The sequence below is a fragment of the Manacus candei genome, unplaced genomic scaffold (assembly GCF_025592945.1).
Source record: "Manacus candei isolate 608988 ecotype Guabito, Panama unplaced genomic scaffold, ASM2559294v1 h1tg000191l, whole genome shotgun sequence".
In the NCBI taxonomy this organism is placed as follows: Eukaryota; Metazoa; Chordata; class Aves; order Passeriformes; family Pipridae; genus Manacus; species Manacus candei.
In genome coordinates, this window is record NW_026138239.1 from 18,720 (window position 1) to 36,269 (window position 17,550).

General features: G+C 67.8%; 1 protein-coding gene across 1 annotated transcript; it reads right to left on the bottom strand.

The window, feature by feature from the left end:
* Positions 1–1,749: 1,749 nt before the first annotated feature.
* LOC127464093 (E3 ubiquitin-protein ligase DTX1-like) lies at positions 1,750–15,067 on the bottom strand. The gene is given in 11 exon segments (XM_051774202.1): positions 1,750–2,046; positions 3,772–3,861; positions 3,943–3,996; positions 3,999–4,106; positions 5,695–5,853; positions 5,958–6,019; positions 6,854–6,941; positions 6,943–7,016; positions 7,146–7,207; positions 9,372–10,023; positions 14,417–15,067. Coding segments are annotated over 11 exon segments (1,833 nt in total). The 5' UTR covers positions 14,676–15,067; the 3' UTR covers positions 1,750–1,821.
* Between the last annotated feature and the right edge of the window lie 2,483 nt (positions 15,068–17,550).

The window sequence follows — 17,550 nt, forward strand, 5'->3', positions numbered from 1 at the left end:
GGACACGGGGACACACGGACATGGGGACACAGTCACAGGAACACACGGACATGGGGACACAGGGGCACGGGGACACAGGACATGGGGACGTAGACACAGAGACACACGGACATAGGGACACGGACACACAGACACAGGGACACGGACCTGAGGACACAGGGACACAGGGACATGGCGCTGCACAGACATGGGGACACAGACACGGGGACACATGGACATGGGGACACATGGACATAGGGACACACGGACATGGGGACACACAGACACGTGAACAGGGGGACACAGACCCAGGGACAAGGGGACACACAGACACATGAACAGAGGGACACACAGACACATGAACAGGGGGACACACAGACCCGGGGGGACACCCCCACAGTCCCACAGCGCCTGTCCGTGTCCATGGGGTGGGAGGGGTGGGATGGGGGCACAGGGGGCACAGGGTGGGATGGGGGGGATGGTCCATGGGGGTACGTCAGGGGTTGGGGACAAATTTGGGGGCTGGGGTTGCCACGAGTGGGTGCTGGGGGGGGCTGTATGGGGGGTGGGTGCCAGGGGGACACCACGGGTGGGTGCTGGGGGGGCTGTATGGGGGGTGGGTGCCAGGGGGACACCACGGGTGGGTGCCGGGTATGGATGCAGCAGGGAGGGGGTGGGAAGGGCCAGGGATGGGTGCTGTGGGGTGGGGAGGGGGGTACAGGTGGGTGCTGGGGGGCTGACTGGGGGGTGGGTGCCAGGGGGATACCACAGGTGGTGCCAGGGAGTGTCAGGGATGGGTGCTGAGGGAAGAGGGGGTGCCACGTGGAGGGGTGACAGCAACGGGTGCCACAGTGGGGGGGGGGGTGGGTACAACAGGGGGGGTGCTGGGGGGGTGCTGGGGATGGATGGGGGCAGTTGGGGCGGGGTGGGCCACGGGTGGGTGCTGGGGGGGGTAAAACAAGTGGGTGCTGGGGGGGGTACAAAGGGTCAGCGCCACTGTGGGTGCTGAGGGGGTGCCACAGGTGGGCACTGAGCACTGACCCCAAGCCCTGGCTGCAGGGGTAGCACCCATCGGGCAGTGGCTGCAGGAGGTGCTGCGGGACCTGGACATCGCCCACGCCGCCTTCGCCCGCCGGGATGAGGACCCAGAGCCACCCCGAGCCCCTCCCTGTGCCCCGAGCCCCTCTCTGTGCCCCGAGCCCCCCCCCGTGCCCCGAGCCCCCCCCCGTGCCCCGAGCCCCCCCTGTGCCCCGAGCCCCCCCTGTGCCCCCAGCCCCTCTCTGTGCCCCGAGCCCCCCCTGTGCCCCCCAGCCCCCTCTCTGTGCCCCGAGCCCCCCCTGTGCCCCAGCCCCTCTCTGTGCCCCGAGCCCCCCCTGTGCCCCCAGCCCCTCTCTGTGCCCCGAGCCCCCCCCTGTGCCCCCAGCCCCCCCACCCCCTCGGGGAGCCCCTCCTGTCACCGCGGGCGGCGCAGGGACCCGAGCGGGGACACGGAGGGGCCGCGGGGCCCCCAGCCCGGCGCGGGGTGTATTGTGTCACACAGAGATGTACATGGCACCGGCGGGACGCGGCTCCGTGGGGCAGCGGCGGGCGGCGCGGGCGGCGCGGGTGGCACGGGTGGCACAGACGGCTGACGCGCAAAGAGGCCACGGGTCGGAAAGCACCAGCCCACGGTGCATCGCCACGAGAGCGGGACGGGGGGACGGACGGACGGACGGACGGACACAGACGGGGACACGTGGTGGGTGGCACCGGGTGGCGCGGGGCGGGGCTGCGGCGAAGCGGCGCAGGGGGCGGTGGCACGGGCGGGGGCGGGGGGCGAGGGGGGCCACCCCCTCGCCCACCTCAGTCCTTGAGGGTGGCCTCGGACACGCCCTGGGCCAGCAGCTCGGCCAGCACGTTGTCCAGGTAGTTGGGGTCGGGGTACCCGTGGCCCGTCAGGTTGGAGCCGAACTCGGTCTTGTGGTGGATCTCGTTCCACACCACCGTGTCCGACTCGCCCGTCGTGTTGGACGTGCCGATGGTGAAGATGAGCCGCCGGTCCCAGGCCACGATCAGCAGCTTCAGCACCTGCCGGGGGACAGGGCTCACCCACCCGGCACAGCCCAGCCTGGCACGGCCGGGGTGACACACCCAGCACCCACAGCCCAGCCTGGCACGGCCATGGACTGTTCATCCAACACACCCATTCCAGCCCCCATGGATTGCCCATCCAACACCTCCATCCCAGCCTGGCACAATCATGGATTGCCCAGCCTGGCACAGCCACGGATTGCCCACCCAGTATTCCCAGCCCATCCTGGCCCAGCCATGGATTGCTCACCTGGCACAACCATTGCTCACCCACCCAGCACCCCCTGCCCTCCTCCCTCCACAGCACGGCCCCAGCACCCAGGGCTGCAGTTCAGCCCCAGCACGGTGCCTGCAGGGTGCCAGCCTTCCCTGTGGCACAGCCCAGCCCCACCCCAGTGCTGCTGCCTCCTCCCTATCCCACCCCATCCCATCCCTTCTCTTCCACATCCCATTCCTTACCATCCCAACCGTTCTCCCTCCATCCCATCCCACACCATCCCTTCCCATTCTATGCCATCCCACCCCATCCTTCCATTCCATTCCTCCATCCCATCCCATCCCCCATTCCCAGCCATCCCATCCATTCCCATCCCATCCCACATCATCCCTTCTCTTCCACATCCCATTCCTTCCCATCCATTCTCTCTCCATCCCATCCCACCCCATCCCTTCCCATCCATCCATGCATCATGCCATCCCACCCCATTCCTCCCATTCCTTCTCTCATCCATCCCATCCCTTCCTATCTATCTCCATCCCTTCCCTTCCCCTCCCCTTCCTCTTCCCCCTTCCCTAACCATCCCTTCCCACCATCCATCCCATTCCCATCCCATCCCCATCCTATCCCACATCCCCTTCCCTTCCCTTCCTTCCCTTCCCTTCCCTTCCCTTCCCTTCCCTTCCCTTCCCTTCCCTTCCCCTTCCCTTCCCTTCCTTCCCTTCCCTTCCCTTCCCTTCCCTTCCCTTCCCTTCCCTTCCCTTCCCTTCCCTTCCCTCCTTCCCTTCCCTTCCCTTCCCTTCCCTTCCCTTCCCTTCCCTTCCCTTCCCTTCCCTTCCCTTCCCTTCCCTTCCCTTCCCTTCCCTTCCCTTCCCTTCCCTTCCTTCCCTTCCCTTCCCTTCCCTTCCCTTCCCTTCCCTTCCCTTCCCAAACCTTCCCTTCCCTTCCCAACCTTCCCAAACCTTCCCAAACCTTCCCAAACCTTCCCAAACCTTCCCAAACCTTCCCAAACCCTTCCCAACCTTCCCAAACCCTTCCCAAACCTCCCAACCTTCCCTTCCCTTCCCTTCCCAAACCTTCCCAAACCTCCAACCTCCAAACCTTCCCAAACCTTCCCTTCCCAAACCCTTCCCAAACCTTCCTTTCCCTTCCCAAACCTTCCCTTCCCTTCCCAAACCTTCCCTTCCCAAACCTTCCCAAACCTTCCCTTCCCTTCCCAAACCTTTCCTTCCCAAACCTTCCCAAACCTTCCCTTCCCAAACTTTCCCAAACCTTCCCTTCCCAAACCTTCCCAAACCTTCCCTTCCAAAACCTTCCCTTCCAAACCTTCCCAACCTTCCCTTCCCAAACCTTCCCTTCCCTTTTCCCCTTCCCTTTTCCCCTTCCCTAACCATCCCTTCCCATCCATTCCTATCCCTTCTCTTCCCATCACATCCCCACCCTATCCCATATCACCCCACTCCATCCCATCCCATCCCCCCCATCCCGGTGTCCCCCATCCTCACCTTCCTGCCCTTCTCGTTGTCAGGCAGGTAGCAGTGCCGGGGGAATCCTCGCGCCGTGAACTTCTTGCCGGGATTGGGATGCTCCGGGCCCTGGAGGGGGGTTGGGGGGGACACTGGGGTGAGGGGGGGCACAGGGAGGGGGTGCCCGGCCCCGCGGGGGTCCCTCCTCACCTGGATGCCGGTGGGGATGTCGTAGACGATCCGGATGGTTTTGGAGTCGGTGTATATCCCGGGAGGGAGTGTGGGATGAGGTGGAATTCCATCTTCCCGGGGGGCTGCGTTCCCGTCTTCTCCCCGTAAATGGCCTTGCAGGTGGGGCACTGCAGGCTCCCGTCCTGCGGGCACTGGGGGGCGTCAGGGGGGGCACAGACCCCCAAAACCCACCCACACCACCCGGCACCCCCCAGCACCCACCCAGCACCCCCCAAAACCCACCCATACCCACCCACACCCACCCGGCACCCCCCAGCACCCCCCAAAACCCACCCTTATCCACCAAAACCCACCCGGCACCCCCCAGCACCCACCCAGCACCCCCCAAAACCCACCCATACCCACCCACACCCACCCGGCACCCCCCAGCACTCACCCAGCATCCCCCAAAACCCACCCATACCCACCCACACCCACCCGGCACCCCCCAAAACCCACCCAGCACCCCCCAGCACCCACCCACACTCCCCCACACCCACCCACACCCACCCACACCCACCCGGCACCCCCAAAAACCCCTGCACCCAACCAGCACCCCACCCCACACCTCCCAGCACCCATCCAGCACCTCCCCAACACCCCCGCAGCACCCACCCCATAGTCCCCCCCACACTCCTCGCCCATCCTCACACCCACTCCACACCCTCTCATTCACCCCCACACCCACCCAGAGCCCCCCTTCCTCCAGCAGCCCTCAACACCCCCCCAGCACCCACCCAGCACCCCGCAATGCCCCCCAACCCCCTAACCCAACCAGCACCCCTCAGTACCCACTCAGCACCCCCAACACCTCCCAGCACCTCCCAACACCTCCCAGCACCTCCCAACACCTCCTAGCACCCCCCAACACCCCCACACCCAACCAGCACCCCTCAGTACCCACCCAGCACCCCCAACACCCCCCAGCACCCCCAACACCTCCCAGCATCCCCCAAAACCATTCCCCAACCCCCCTCATCCTCACACCTCCCCCATCACCCCCCAACACCCACCACCCCCAACCACCCCCAGCACCCACCCGGCACCCACCCAACACCCCCCAACCCCCACACACCCGACCAGCACCCCCCAACCCCCCGACACCCCCCTCACCCACCCCCACACCCAGCCAGCCCCCAACACTCGCCCAGCACCCATCCAGCACACACCCAACACCCCCCAGCCCCATCACACCCAACCAGCACCCACCCCAACCTCCCAGCACCCCCGCAGCACCCACCCAACAGTCCCCCACACCCATCCCCATACCCACGCAGGACCCACACCCACCCAGCACCCCCCAACACCCTCCAGCACCCCCCACACCATCCAGCATCCCCAACATCTCCCAACATCCCCCAACACCCCCACAGCATACAGCACCCCCCAACACCTCCCTGCACCCATCCCACACCCCCCAACACTCACCCAGCACCCCCCAGCACCCCTCACACCCACTCAGCACCCCCCACACCCACCCAGCGACCCCCAAACACCTCCCAGCACCCCCCAATACCTCCCAGCAACCCCAACACTCACCCAGCACCCCCTAGCACCCCTCACACACCCACCCAGCAACCCCCCAACACCTCCCAGCACCCCCCAACACCTCGCAGCACCCATCCAGCACCCCCCAATACCGCCCAGCAACCCCCACGCCCACCCAGCACCCCCCTAACACCCCCCAGCTCCCCCCAACACCCCCAGACCCCCATGGCGGGGGGCACGGACCTTGTTACCGTTGTTGTACATGGCGAGCAGGCACAGCAGGTGGTACATGTGCCCGCACTTGCCCAGCTTGCCCACCAGCTCCGGCTTGATGCCCCTGGGGCTCAGGACGCCCTCGTAGCCGGAGGAGGTGACCAGCCGCTCCATGCAGATGGTGCAATCCTGCCGGGATCGGGAGAGCCGCGATCAGCGTCCCGCTGGGATGAGCGGGTCCCCCCCGGCGCTGTGCCCGTCCCCTCAAGCCCCCACCCCGGGTGCCCGCTCACCTCGTCCGGGGGGTTCTTCACCTTCTGGATGTACCGGCGCACCACGTCCTCGGGGGTCTTGCCTGCCGCGGGCACAGGGGGGGAAAGGAGGGAGTCAGAGCCTGTCCACGGTGCCCAGAACCCCCATCACCGGGACGGGGACAGCCCTGCCACCCAGGGTGGGGACAGCCCTGCCACCCAGGACCAGGACAGCCCTGCCACACCCCGCCACCACGATGGGGACAGCCCTGCCACCCCCTGATAGCGGGATGGGGACAGTCTTGCCACCGAGGATGGGGACAGCCCTGCCACCCCCTGCCACCACGATGGGGACAGCCCTGTCACTGAGGATGGGGACAGCCCTGCCATCCCCTGCCACCACGATGGGGACAAACCTTCCACCCTCTACCACCACGGTGGGGACAGCCCTGCCACCGAGGATAGGGACAGCCCTGCCACCGAGGATAGGGACAGCCCTGCCACCCCCTGCCACTACGATGGGGACAACCTTTCCACCCACGATGGGGACAGTCCTGCCACCCTCTGCCACCGGCATGGGGACAGTCCTGCCACCCTCTGCCACCAAGATGGGGACAAACCTTCCACCCCCTGCCACCGGGATGGGGACAGCTCTGACACTCCCAACCAGGATGGGGACAACCCTGCCGCCCAGGATGGGGACAGCCCCCCCCGCCTCAGTTTCCCCCCCACAGGGACTGGCACGTCCTGGTGTCCCTGATCCCACAGGGACACGGGTGGCTCCGATCCCAGGGACACAAGTGGCTTTTATCCCGCAGGGACACGGGTGGATCTGATCCCAGAGACACGGGTGGTTCCAGTGACCCAGGGACACGGGTGGCTCTGATCCCACAGGGACATGGGTGGCTCTGATCCCAGGGACACGGGTGACTCCTCACTCTTCTTGAGCTGCTTCTTCTTGGTTTTCCTGCAGATGCCGTTGACTCCGGGCACAGGTTTGATGTCGCTCTTGCTGACGGGCGGCGGGGTGCAGGATGGGTTTGGGGGCGCGGGTCAGGCACACGGGCAGCCCGGCGGCGCACATGAGGATCCCCGTCATCCCTGCGCCGAGGAAAGGGGCTGTCTGTCCGTCCGTCCGTCCTTCCCGCCGCCTGGCAGCGGCCCGACCCCGTGCCCTGCCCGCGATGTCACCCGGCGGTGACACGCAGCCGGCGGCCGGACCGCCCTTACCTGCGAGGGCGGGATGGACGGGGCCGGTGCCGTTCAGGTTCTTGACCGGGAGGGCCGGGACCCTGCACGGAGAGGGGAGGGGAAGGGGCTCAGCCCAGCTGGTAGGGCTGGCACTGTGCCCTACTCGCATGGTCTGTCCCCAGGGCAGCGTCCTCCCCACGGGACACAGGGCAGGGTGTCCCCTCACCAGCCCTGGGGGGCTGCTGTCCATTCCCACGGGGCTGGCACTGTCCCCAGGGTAGCGCCCTCTCCACGGGACACAGGGCAGGGTGTCCCCTCACCGGCCCCGGGGGGGCTGCTGTCCCTGGGGACAGTGCCGGCCCTGTGCGACACAGGGCAGGATGTCCCCTCACCAGCCCTGGGGGGGCTGCTGTCCATTCCCACGGGGCTGGCACTGTCCCCAGGGTAGTGCCCTCTCCATGGGACACAGGGCAGGGTGTCCCCTTGCCAGCTTGGGGGACTCCTGTCCCATCCCACGGTGCTGGCACTGTCCCCAGGGTAGTGCCCTCCCCAGGGGACACAGGGCAGGGTGTCCCCTCACCAGCCCTGGGGGGCTGCTGTCCCATCCCACGGGACTGGCACTGTCCCCAGGGTAGTGCCCTCGCCGTGGGACACAGGGCACAACGTCCCCTTGCCAGCTTGGGGGGCTGCTGTCCTATCTCACAGGGCTGGCACTGTCCCCAGCTCCCCATGGGACACAGGACAAGGTGTCCCCTTGCCAGCCTGGGGGACTCCTGTCCCATCCCACGGGGGTGGCACTGTCCTCAGGCAGTGTCCTGCCCACGGGACACAGGGCAGGGTGTCCTGTCCCTCGGGGTTGTCACCCAGTGCCACCCGTCCACTCCTGGGCACCCGATGGCACTGGGGACATCACGTCATCCTTGACCCAGGGAGGAGCTTCATCGGGGTGTCCCGATGGTGACATCCAGTGTCCCACATCCCCACGGGAATGGGGTGTCCATGGGGGGTGGGATGGAGGGAAGGGAAGGAAGGGAAGGAAAGGAGGAAGGCAGGGAGGGAGGGAGGAAGGAAGGGAGGGAAGGAGGAAAGGAGAGAGGGAAGGAGGAAAGGAAGGGAGGGAAGGAGGAAAGGAGAGAGGGAAGGAAGGAAGGAAGGGAGGGAAGGAGGAAAGGAGAGAGGGAAGGAGGGAAGGAGGGAAGGAAGGGAAGGAAAGGAAGGAAGGAGTGGGTCAGGCACTGGGATGAAGGACAAGGAGCAAAGCCCAGCAGAGCCCTGTGCCCAAGTGCTCCTGACCTGGGGGATGGGAACAGCCCCCACCAGTGGCATCACCCCCCTCCCTGCCCCCAAAGCCCCCCTGCCCCGGCCATGGCAGTGATGAGTTCGGCAGTGCTCAGCCTCACAGGAACCACGGCTGGGGGCGTTTTCCCTCACATTCCCAAAGCTCCTTCACTCCCCTCAAGGCCTTCAGCCCCACCAGGGCGTTCCTGGTCCCCTTACCTGTCCATGGGGGCACATGGGATGGGACCTGTGTACCAGGACAGGGACAGGGACAGGGACAGGGACAGGGACAGGGACAGGGACAGGGACAGGGACAGGGACGGCTCAGCCCAGCACGTGGCACGTGGGGGCCAAAGCAGGACACAGAGGGGAATGAAACGTGCCAGGGGCTGCTCAGTGACCCCACCTGACCCCCAGCCCCCACCTCCCAGCCTGGTGCCAAGGGCCCTGAGGGGACACCAGGACAACCCCCTGAGGGGTACAGCCGTGGGGTGGGTGCCAGGGTGGATGTCAGGACAGGGACCCCCCCAGGACACTCACCCACCCACCTGCCCTCCGTGAGTCATTCCCACATGGGCACGGGGGCTGCGCTCCCCGCCCAGGGACCTGCCCGGTGGCATCGTGCCACCAGCTGTGTCACACACTCCCAGCTGTGTCACACACTCCCAGCTGTGTCACACACTCCCTCTGCCCATTGGCGACACAATTCCCCCGGGGAGCAGGCACCCCACGCCCTCCGGCTGCCATGGAGAGCGTGACACAGCATGGCACGGCATGGCACGGATCACCACACCCCCTGCGCAGCCATCCCGGGGCCAGCCGGGGCCAGCCAGGCGTCCCTCCCGCCAGCACGTCCCCAGGGTGGGCACCCCGGGGCTGGAGGTGTCACGGTGCCACACGGGCTGGGGCCGCTCGTGCCAGCGGGGGGGACGAGGCACCTCCAGCACCCCGCACCCCCCTCCCGGGTGCCGCCCCCGCCCCGCTTACCCCGGGGGCACGGCGGCCCTGGCGCCCAGTCCGGCCCCGCGCTGCGTCCCGGGCCGGTTGAGGTTGTTGAGCCCGGTCAGCGCCGCGCCGGGCCCGCTCTGCCCGGGGGCGAACCCCGCGCCGGGCACCCGCAGCCCCTCGGCCTTGGCCGTGCCCCCCGCCCCCGCCGCCGGCCCCGGCGGCCACAGGGCCCCCCCGGCGAAGGTGCTGCTCTGCCGGACGGCGCCGGGGTAGAGTTTGCGGCGCTGCGATGCCAGGATGGCGTTGGAGGCGGCGCGGGTGCTGTTGACCAGCAGGCACTGCGGGCACGAGCAGGGGGTCCCCGTGCTGGCGCCCACCGGCCACGACTGGGATTTGGGGATGGAGCCCATGGTGAGGGGGTAGGCCAGGTCCATGCGGCGCCGGAGCCGCCGCTTGCGCTGCGTCTGCCGGTTCATTTGGGACATGCTGCTGAAGTAGATGAGGTAGCAGAAGCCCAGGGAGGAGAGGTCCAGCCAGGGGTGCTGCTTCTCGTAGGCGTTCTGGATGGTGATGCAGATGTCCATGTCGTAGGGAGTCCAGGAGTTGTTGTCGTTCTCCCATTCCCACACGATTCCCTTGCCCGGGGCTGAGGAGGGGTCGTAGAAGTTCCTCCGCACGGGCCGCATGGTCCCTGGGGAGACAGCGGGGGTGGCACGGCGGGGTCCGGCGCCCCGAGGTGCCAGCAGAGGGACCCACAGTCACACGGACACTCCTGCACCCGGCTCCCAGCCCGGCATTCCGCGGGGATTGGGATGCAGAGGCACTTCGGGGTGAAGCAGCCGCTCCCCCCTCCATAAAGGGGTGCGGGGGGGGGAGGACCAACACACCCCACCGGGCTGTGCTTCCCTAGGGGTGTATCCGACCCGCAGCCCACCGTCGGTGGTGGTGATTTGGCCACCGGCTGCTCTGCCAGCCCTCGGGTGCCCCGGGAAGGGCGATGCTGCCCAGCTCCAGCGCTCCTTCCCATCCTTTTCCCATCCCTCCGGTCCAGAGCCACCTCCAGCCTCCCCGGCCGGGGTCCCGCGGCCATCCCGGGGCACGGGAAGCATTTCCCGGTCAGGAGAGGTTTCCTGACAGCTGCCGGCAGCCACACGGCCAGGCATTGTCCCCAAATCCCGGCCCCCGCCGCCGCTTTGGGACCGGGCGGGATGTCCCGGCCCCCTCCGAAGCTCTGCGGGGGGAGGAGGCAGCGCAGCCCCCTCCTCAGGTGCCCCCCTGGCACGGGGCCTCTGCGTCCCCTCGCCGGCACCGCTTGCCCAGCTCGATTAAAGGCACTAATTAACGGTCATTAATCATCGGCCGCATCAGGCGGCAGAGCCAGGCCCAGCTGCCGCCTTGTGCTGAGGCAGCTCCGCCGGGGCCGCGGGAGGGAGGCGGGGGGGCTGCCGGGCCTGCTGCCTGCTCCTGCCTGCGCCCCAAACCCCGCTGCCTGCTCCTACCTGTGCCCCAAACCCCACTGCCTGCTCCTGCCTGCACCCCAAACCCCACTGCCTGCTCCTGCCTGCACCCCAAACCCCGCTGCCTGCTCCTGCCTGCGCCCCAAACCCTGCTGCCTGTGCTCCTGCCTGTGCCCCAAACCCCGCTGCCTGCTCCTGCCTGCACCCCAAACCCTGCTGCCTGCTCCTGCCTGCACCCCAAACCCCGCTGCCTGCTCATGTCCACACCCCAAACCCCACTGCCTGCTCATGTCCACCCCCCAAACCCCACTGCCTGCTCCTGCCTGTGCCCCAAACCCCACTGCCTGCTCCTGCCTGCACCCCAAACCCCACTGCCTGCTCATGTCCACACCCCAAATCCCACTGCCTGCTCCTGCCTGCATCCCAAACCCCACTGCCTGCTCCTGTCCACATCCCACTGCCCACTCACATCCAATCCCCCTGTCCACTCATCCAATCCCACTGCCACTCCCATCCACACTGTGCTCACATCCATGTCCTGTATCCCACCTGAGTTCCCATCCCTGCCAGCTTCCTTCCCCCATCCATGGCCCTCATCCTGCTGCTCACTCACATACACATCCTATATCCACTGGTCCTTGCAACTGTACCCCACATCCCCCACCTGCTCACAGCCCCATCGCAAATCCCACATCCCCCTGTCCCTAACATCCCCATCCCACATCCTTCTACCTCTCACATCCCCATTCCACACCCCACATCCCTCTATCCCTCACATCCCCATCCCAAATCCCACACCCCCCAGCCCCTCACATCCCCAAATCCCACATCCCCCTGTCCCTCACATCCTGAATCCCACACCCTCTGGCCCCTCACGTCTCCATCCCAAATCGCATACCCATGTCCCTCACATCCCAAATCCCACATCCCCCTGTCTGCTCATATCTCCATCCCCAATCCCGCATCCTCCTGCTCACTCACATCCCCATCCCACATCCCCCTGTCCCTCACATCCCCATCCCACATCCCCCTGTCCCTCACATCCCCATCCCACATCCCCTTGTCCCTCACATCCCAAATCCCACATCCCCCTGTCTGCTCATATCTCCATCCCCAATCCCACATCCCCCTGTCCCTCACATCCCAAATCCCACATCCCCCTGTCCCTCACATCCCCATCCCACATCCCCCTGTCCCTCACATCCCCATCCCACATCCCCTGTCCCTCACATCTCCATCCCACAGGGGTTGTGGGAAGATTCCCCACCCCAAGCCCGTGGGCACACTCAGCTCCATGTCCCCAAGGGCCACCAGCTGTCCCCAGCCCCCCCAGCCCCTGCCCACCCCCCCAACCCTGCAGGAGCCACAGGACCGAGCCGGTGTCCCCAGGGCCACCGGGAGGGGACACGTGTCCCCGCTCTCGGAACGGGGTCACCTCCTTTCACTCCATCACTGGGTTTCTCCCTCCCCGGGGGGTTTGGGATGGGCCAAGGAGCCCCCTGCCCCCTGCCCACCTTCCCCGTGCCCCCATGTCACAGCAGACACCCTCAGACCAGGGGACCCTCGTGTCCCCAAGCACCACAAGGCACGTGACAGCCTCCAACCCCTGGGCCTCACCCAGGGGAAGAGATGATGGACAGAGATGGATACGGGGATGGGGCACACGGAGACCACGATGCTGAGGGCAATGGCCCTGTCCCCTCCCGTGCCAGCCCTGGGCACAGCAGGGCCCCTCTCCCACACCCCTGTCCCCAAGCCCTGCTGGCACAGGGACTGTGGTACCAGGGACATCCCGGGAACGCTCCCAGCAGACACGTCCCCCCAAACCCTGCTGTGGCCCCACCTCAGGCCCACATTCCCAGGGATCTCCCAGCACTGCAGCCATGGGATGCTGTCAGAGGATGGGCCCTGGCCAAAGCTGGCAGGAGGTGGCACGGGGACAGCCAGGGTGTCCCGGTGGCTCCTGCAGCTCTGCGTCAGTGCGGGCACCGGCACGACCCGCGGGGTCTGTGCTGACTCAGGGCTGCCGGTGCCAAGCTGCCCTCTGCCAAGTCCGTGACTGGCTGGAGACCGACTCCGAGCCAGGCTGGATGGCAGAGGCAGGGGCAGGTCCCTGGCTTCGTCCCCATCGCTGTCCCCAGCCCCTGGCAGGAGCCACGTCCTCATCTGGGGTCATTTGGCATCACTGGTGACGGTGACAGTGGCACTGGTGGCCGGGCTGAGGTGGCACAGCCAGGGAGGTCCCGCTCTGGGGCATCCCAAGGCCAGTCTAGTGGGAGCTGGAGGTGTCACCCCATGTATGGCAGGTCCCTGCCTGCTCCCTGCCTGCAGCCGGATCCTGCCCTTGGCAGGGGTGCAGGGATGGGCAGGGAAGCACCCAGAATGGCACATCCCCCGTGGCACAGCCGGCACACGCCGGTTTAATGGGTCACACCGTGACGGGGACACATTTAACGGGGTCTGGGCTTGGTCCCAGTGTGGGACCAGCTCTGATTTCCCACAGGATCCGTGGCCTGGATGTGCTGCTGCAGCACCAACCAGCACAGCTGCACGTCTGCAACCAGCCCAGTGCCCACCACAGCTCCCAGTGCCCACCACAGCTCCCAGTGCCCAAACTGGGGCCTGCCCAGTCCCAGGGGGATCCCACACGGAGCAGCTTTGAGGGGAAGATGAGTGGACAGTGGGATAATGGGACACACCACCCAGCACAGCAGCCCCAGTGGGGAGAGGGGATGGAGGGACGTGGGGACAGATCCCTCCAGGGTGTAGGTCCAGGATGGAGAGGGAAAGGAAAGAGCAGGAAGAGCCTGGAGAGGTCCATGGGGGGACCAGAGTCCAGCAGGGAGAGGGGAGGAGAGAGGGAACGGGAGGGACAGATGGATGGACAGATGGAGGGAGGAATGGAGGGATGGAGGGAGGGGGGGATGGAGGGATGGATGGATGGATGTGGGAATGAAACAACAGACCAGTAAGCAGAGATACACAGGGAGGGAAGGAAGGATGAGGGGGTGGCTGGATGGATGGACAGGTGGATGGATGGATGGAATGACAGACAAACAGTGACAGATTCATGGAGGAATGGACAGCGGGACAGACAGATGAAGGGAACAACAGACATACACACGGAGAGATGAAAGGATGGAGGGATGTAAGGAAGGATGTAAGGATGGAGGGATGAATGGATGGAAGAATGGATGGAAGCATGGAGGGATGGAATGATGTAAGGAGGGAGGGAGAGGTGTACAAGTGGATGGAAGGACGAAGAGATGGAAGGAGGGAGGGAGAGAGGGAATGATGGATGGATGGATGGATGGATGGATGGAAGGATGGAGGGACAGAAGGATGGAAGGATGGAGGGACAGAAGGATGGAAGGATGGAGGGATGGAGGGATGGAAGGATGGAGGGACAGAAGGCTGGAAGGATGGAGGGATGGAAGGATGGAGGGATGGAGGGATGGAAGGCTGGAAGGATGGAGGGATGGAAGGCTGGAAGGATGGAGGGATGGAAGGATGGAGGGATGGAAGGATGGAGGGATGGAAGGATGGAAGGCTGGAAGGCTGGAGGGATGGAAGGATGGCCGTGTGACTCGGTGGCTGGATGTCCCTGGCTCTGTGCCAGCCCCTTACCCGTGTCCTGCCGGAACTGGTGCATGGACTGGAGGTCGATGACGTAGGGGGCCAGCTGGACATCGACCTGGCCCAGCACCACGGACCCGCGGGCGTCCTCCTTCAGCACGTTCTCGATGTGGTGGCACACCGCGGCCGAGTAGGGCCGCCAGCGCCCGTGCTCGTTCAGCCACTCCCACACCACCACGCGGGCCAGGTTCTGCGGGGGGAAGCCCAGGCCTCCCGAGGGCAGCATGGCCCCCGAGCCCTGCCGGGCCATGCCGGGGGTGCGGCGGCTCGGCCCCACTGCCCGGCCCGGCGCGGGGGCCGGGGGGTCACCCGGAGCCCCCCCAAGCCCCGCCGCGGGGCTCAGCGGAGGCGGGGGCTGCCAGCCAGGCCCCCGAGGTCCCCGAGCCGCCCGGTGCCGCTCCCCCGGGGCCGCCGCGCGGGGCAGGGGCCATCCATCACCCGGCGCGTCTTCCTCGGCTCTTCCTCCTCCCCGCGGTGCTGGCAGGGCTCAGGCTCCCAAAAGCCTCACCGGGACCTCACGGACCGCGTCGGCTCGAGGGCGGCGGTGGGGACACGCGGCCACGGTGCTGTCCCCGAGACGAGACACCCACTCCTCCTCTTCCTCCTCGTGTCCTGCCGCCCGGCCCACGTCCTCGGCGGCTCCACGGCTGCTCCCGCCGCCCGGTGAAGGAGGGGGGTGTCACCTGCAAAACAAGGCCACGGGCGGGTCACCCCGGGTACCGCCAGCCGGGGGGCAGCTGGGGGACCGTCCCCTTCGCCCCCGGAGCCGGCGGGCAGCGAGGCCGCGGTGCCCGCAGCCCTGGCAGCACGGGCTGCTTGCCAGCCCCGGCCGGCTGCTGGCCTCCAGCACCACAGCGGGGACGAGGGGGACGGGGGGGGGACAGGCCACCCCACTGGCGGCCCTGGGGGGCTGCCGGGGGTCTCACGAGCCCGGGAAGCCCCGTCGCTCCCTGCCCCGGGTGCCGGGGAGCCCGCGGGGCCCGGCTCCCGCTCCAGCCGCCGCTGATTTATGATCTGCACTGCAGGCATCGGGCTGGGGGTGATCCCGGCCCCCCGCTCCCCCCCAGGCCCGCGCCCACCCACGGCAGCCCCCAGCCCTGCGGGGGCGGGCGGGGGGCCCAGGGAAGGGGAGCATCGCTGCACAAACAGCCGTCAGACAGACGGACGGACACGGCCGAGCACACACAGACACACTGACACGAAGAGACACGGGCACACGCGCTGGCACACGCACAGCCGGGGACACGGACAGACAGCGGGACGAGGCGGGCGGACGGACAGACACGGGGACCCGCGGCAGCACAACAGCCCCCCCGTGGGCACACACGCACACGGCCACACGCTCCGACACGGGTGTGCTCACACGCACCCGCACACGCGTGTGCTCCTCACCCAGCGCCCGCCGTGACCCCGAGCACCGGGGAGCTGGGGGGACCCTCAACCCAACCCCGGCCCCCCCCGCGGCCCGGCTGTGGGGCCGAGCCCCCAGGCCAGTAGCCCCCCCCAGCCGGGGCCCGGCTGCTTTTCGGGAAGGGGGGGTGAAACGCCAGGCCTGTCCCCCGCGCACGGTGTGTCCCCCCCCCGCCGCACGGCAGCCCCCGGTGCGCGGTCCCCCCTCCCGGTGCACGGTCCCTCGCGATGCCCGGCAGCCCCCAGACCCCCGGCGCTCCGTCCCCCCGCGGTGCGCGGTGTCCCCGAGCCACGACAGACCCCCCTCCCCCGGTGCCTGTTGTGTCTCCCCCCCCGGCGCGCGGTCCTCGCCGATTCACGGCATCCCCCGCCGCTCCGGTGCGCGGTACCCCCGAGGCACGGCAGCCCCCCGGTGCCCGGTCCCCCCCCTCGCCCCCTGCCCGGTTCGCCGCGACCCACAGCATCCCCCAGCCCGCCGTGCCCGGTCCCGCCGCCCCCCGAGGAGCCCCCCCCGCCCCGCCATGGCCGCCGCCGCCCCGCACCGCGGCCCCGCGCCCGTTACCTCCGGCGGCCGCGGCCGCACCGGGATCCGCGGCCACACCGGGAGCGGCGGCGGCGGCGGCGGCGGCGGGCGCGGGGCCGGGCGGTGGCAGCGCTCCGGCAGCGCCAGGCACACACCGACACCGGCACCGGCGGCGCGCACGGCCGCGGGCACCCGCCGCGCCGGCAGCGCGCGCGCCGGGAACGCGCGAGCGGGGAGCGGGGACACGCGCGGGGGGGAACCGGGGCGTCTGCACCGGGATGGGGGGACACGCACGGGGCGGGGGAGACACGGGGAATCTGCACCGGGACCGGGGATACGCACCGGGAACAGGGATGGGGGACACGCGTGGGGGGATTGGGAATCTGCACCGGGATGGGCGACTCGCAGCAGGGACCGGGCATCTGCACCGAGGAGCCGCGCCAGGACCGGGGACACGCCGGGGTCACCCGTCGGGACCGGGCGTTTGATCCGGGGACACGCAGGGGACCGGGTGTCCACACTGGGGGCACACCCAGGGTCTGGGGATCTGCAATGGGAACCTGTCCCCGGGCTGGGCACCCACACCGGGGCCAGGCACCCACACCGGGAACACACAAGGGGCGCTGGGGACACACCAGGACCAGGTACCCACACCGGGGACACCACAGGGATCAGGGACACACACCGGGAGTGGGCATCCAGAAAGGGGACATCCATGAAGGACTGGGGACCCCCACATAGGGCACTGAACACGGGCTCCAGAGACCTGTATGGGGACTGGGCACCCACACCAGGGCTGGGCACCCGCACTGGGGACATGCTGGTCACTGGGCACCCACACAAGGTCCAGGCACCCACAGTGGGGACCTGGCACTCACAAGGGGACCTGGCACCTGCACTGGGGACATATAGGGGACCAGCCACAGGCTCCAGAGACCTGTACCAGAACTGGGCACCCACACCAGGGCCGGGCACCCACAGTGGGGACACTCACAAGGGCCAGGCACCCACAGTGGGGACATGCACTGGGCCCAGGTATCGACACTGGGGCCACTCATGGGGGACCAGGGACACACTGGGGACATGTAGAGGATGGGCACCTGCACCAGGGCCAGGCACCCACATGGGGACACTGTGTCCACACAGGGGACACCCAGCAGGACCGGGGACAGCCACCGTGACAGGGCACCCG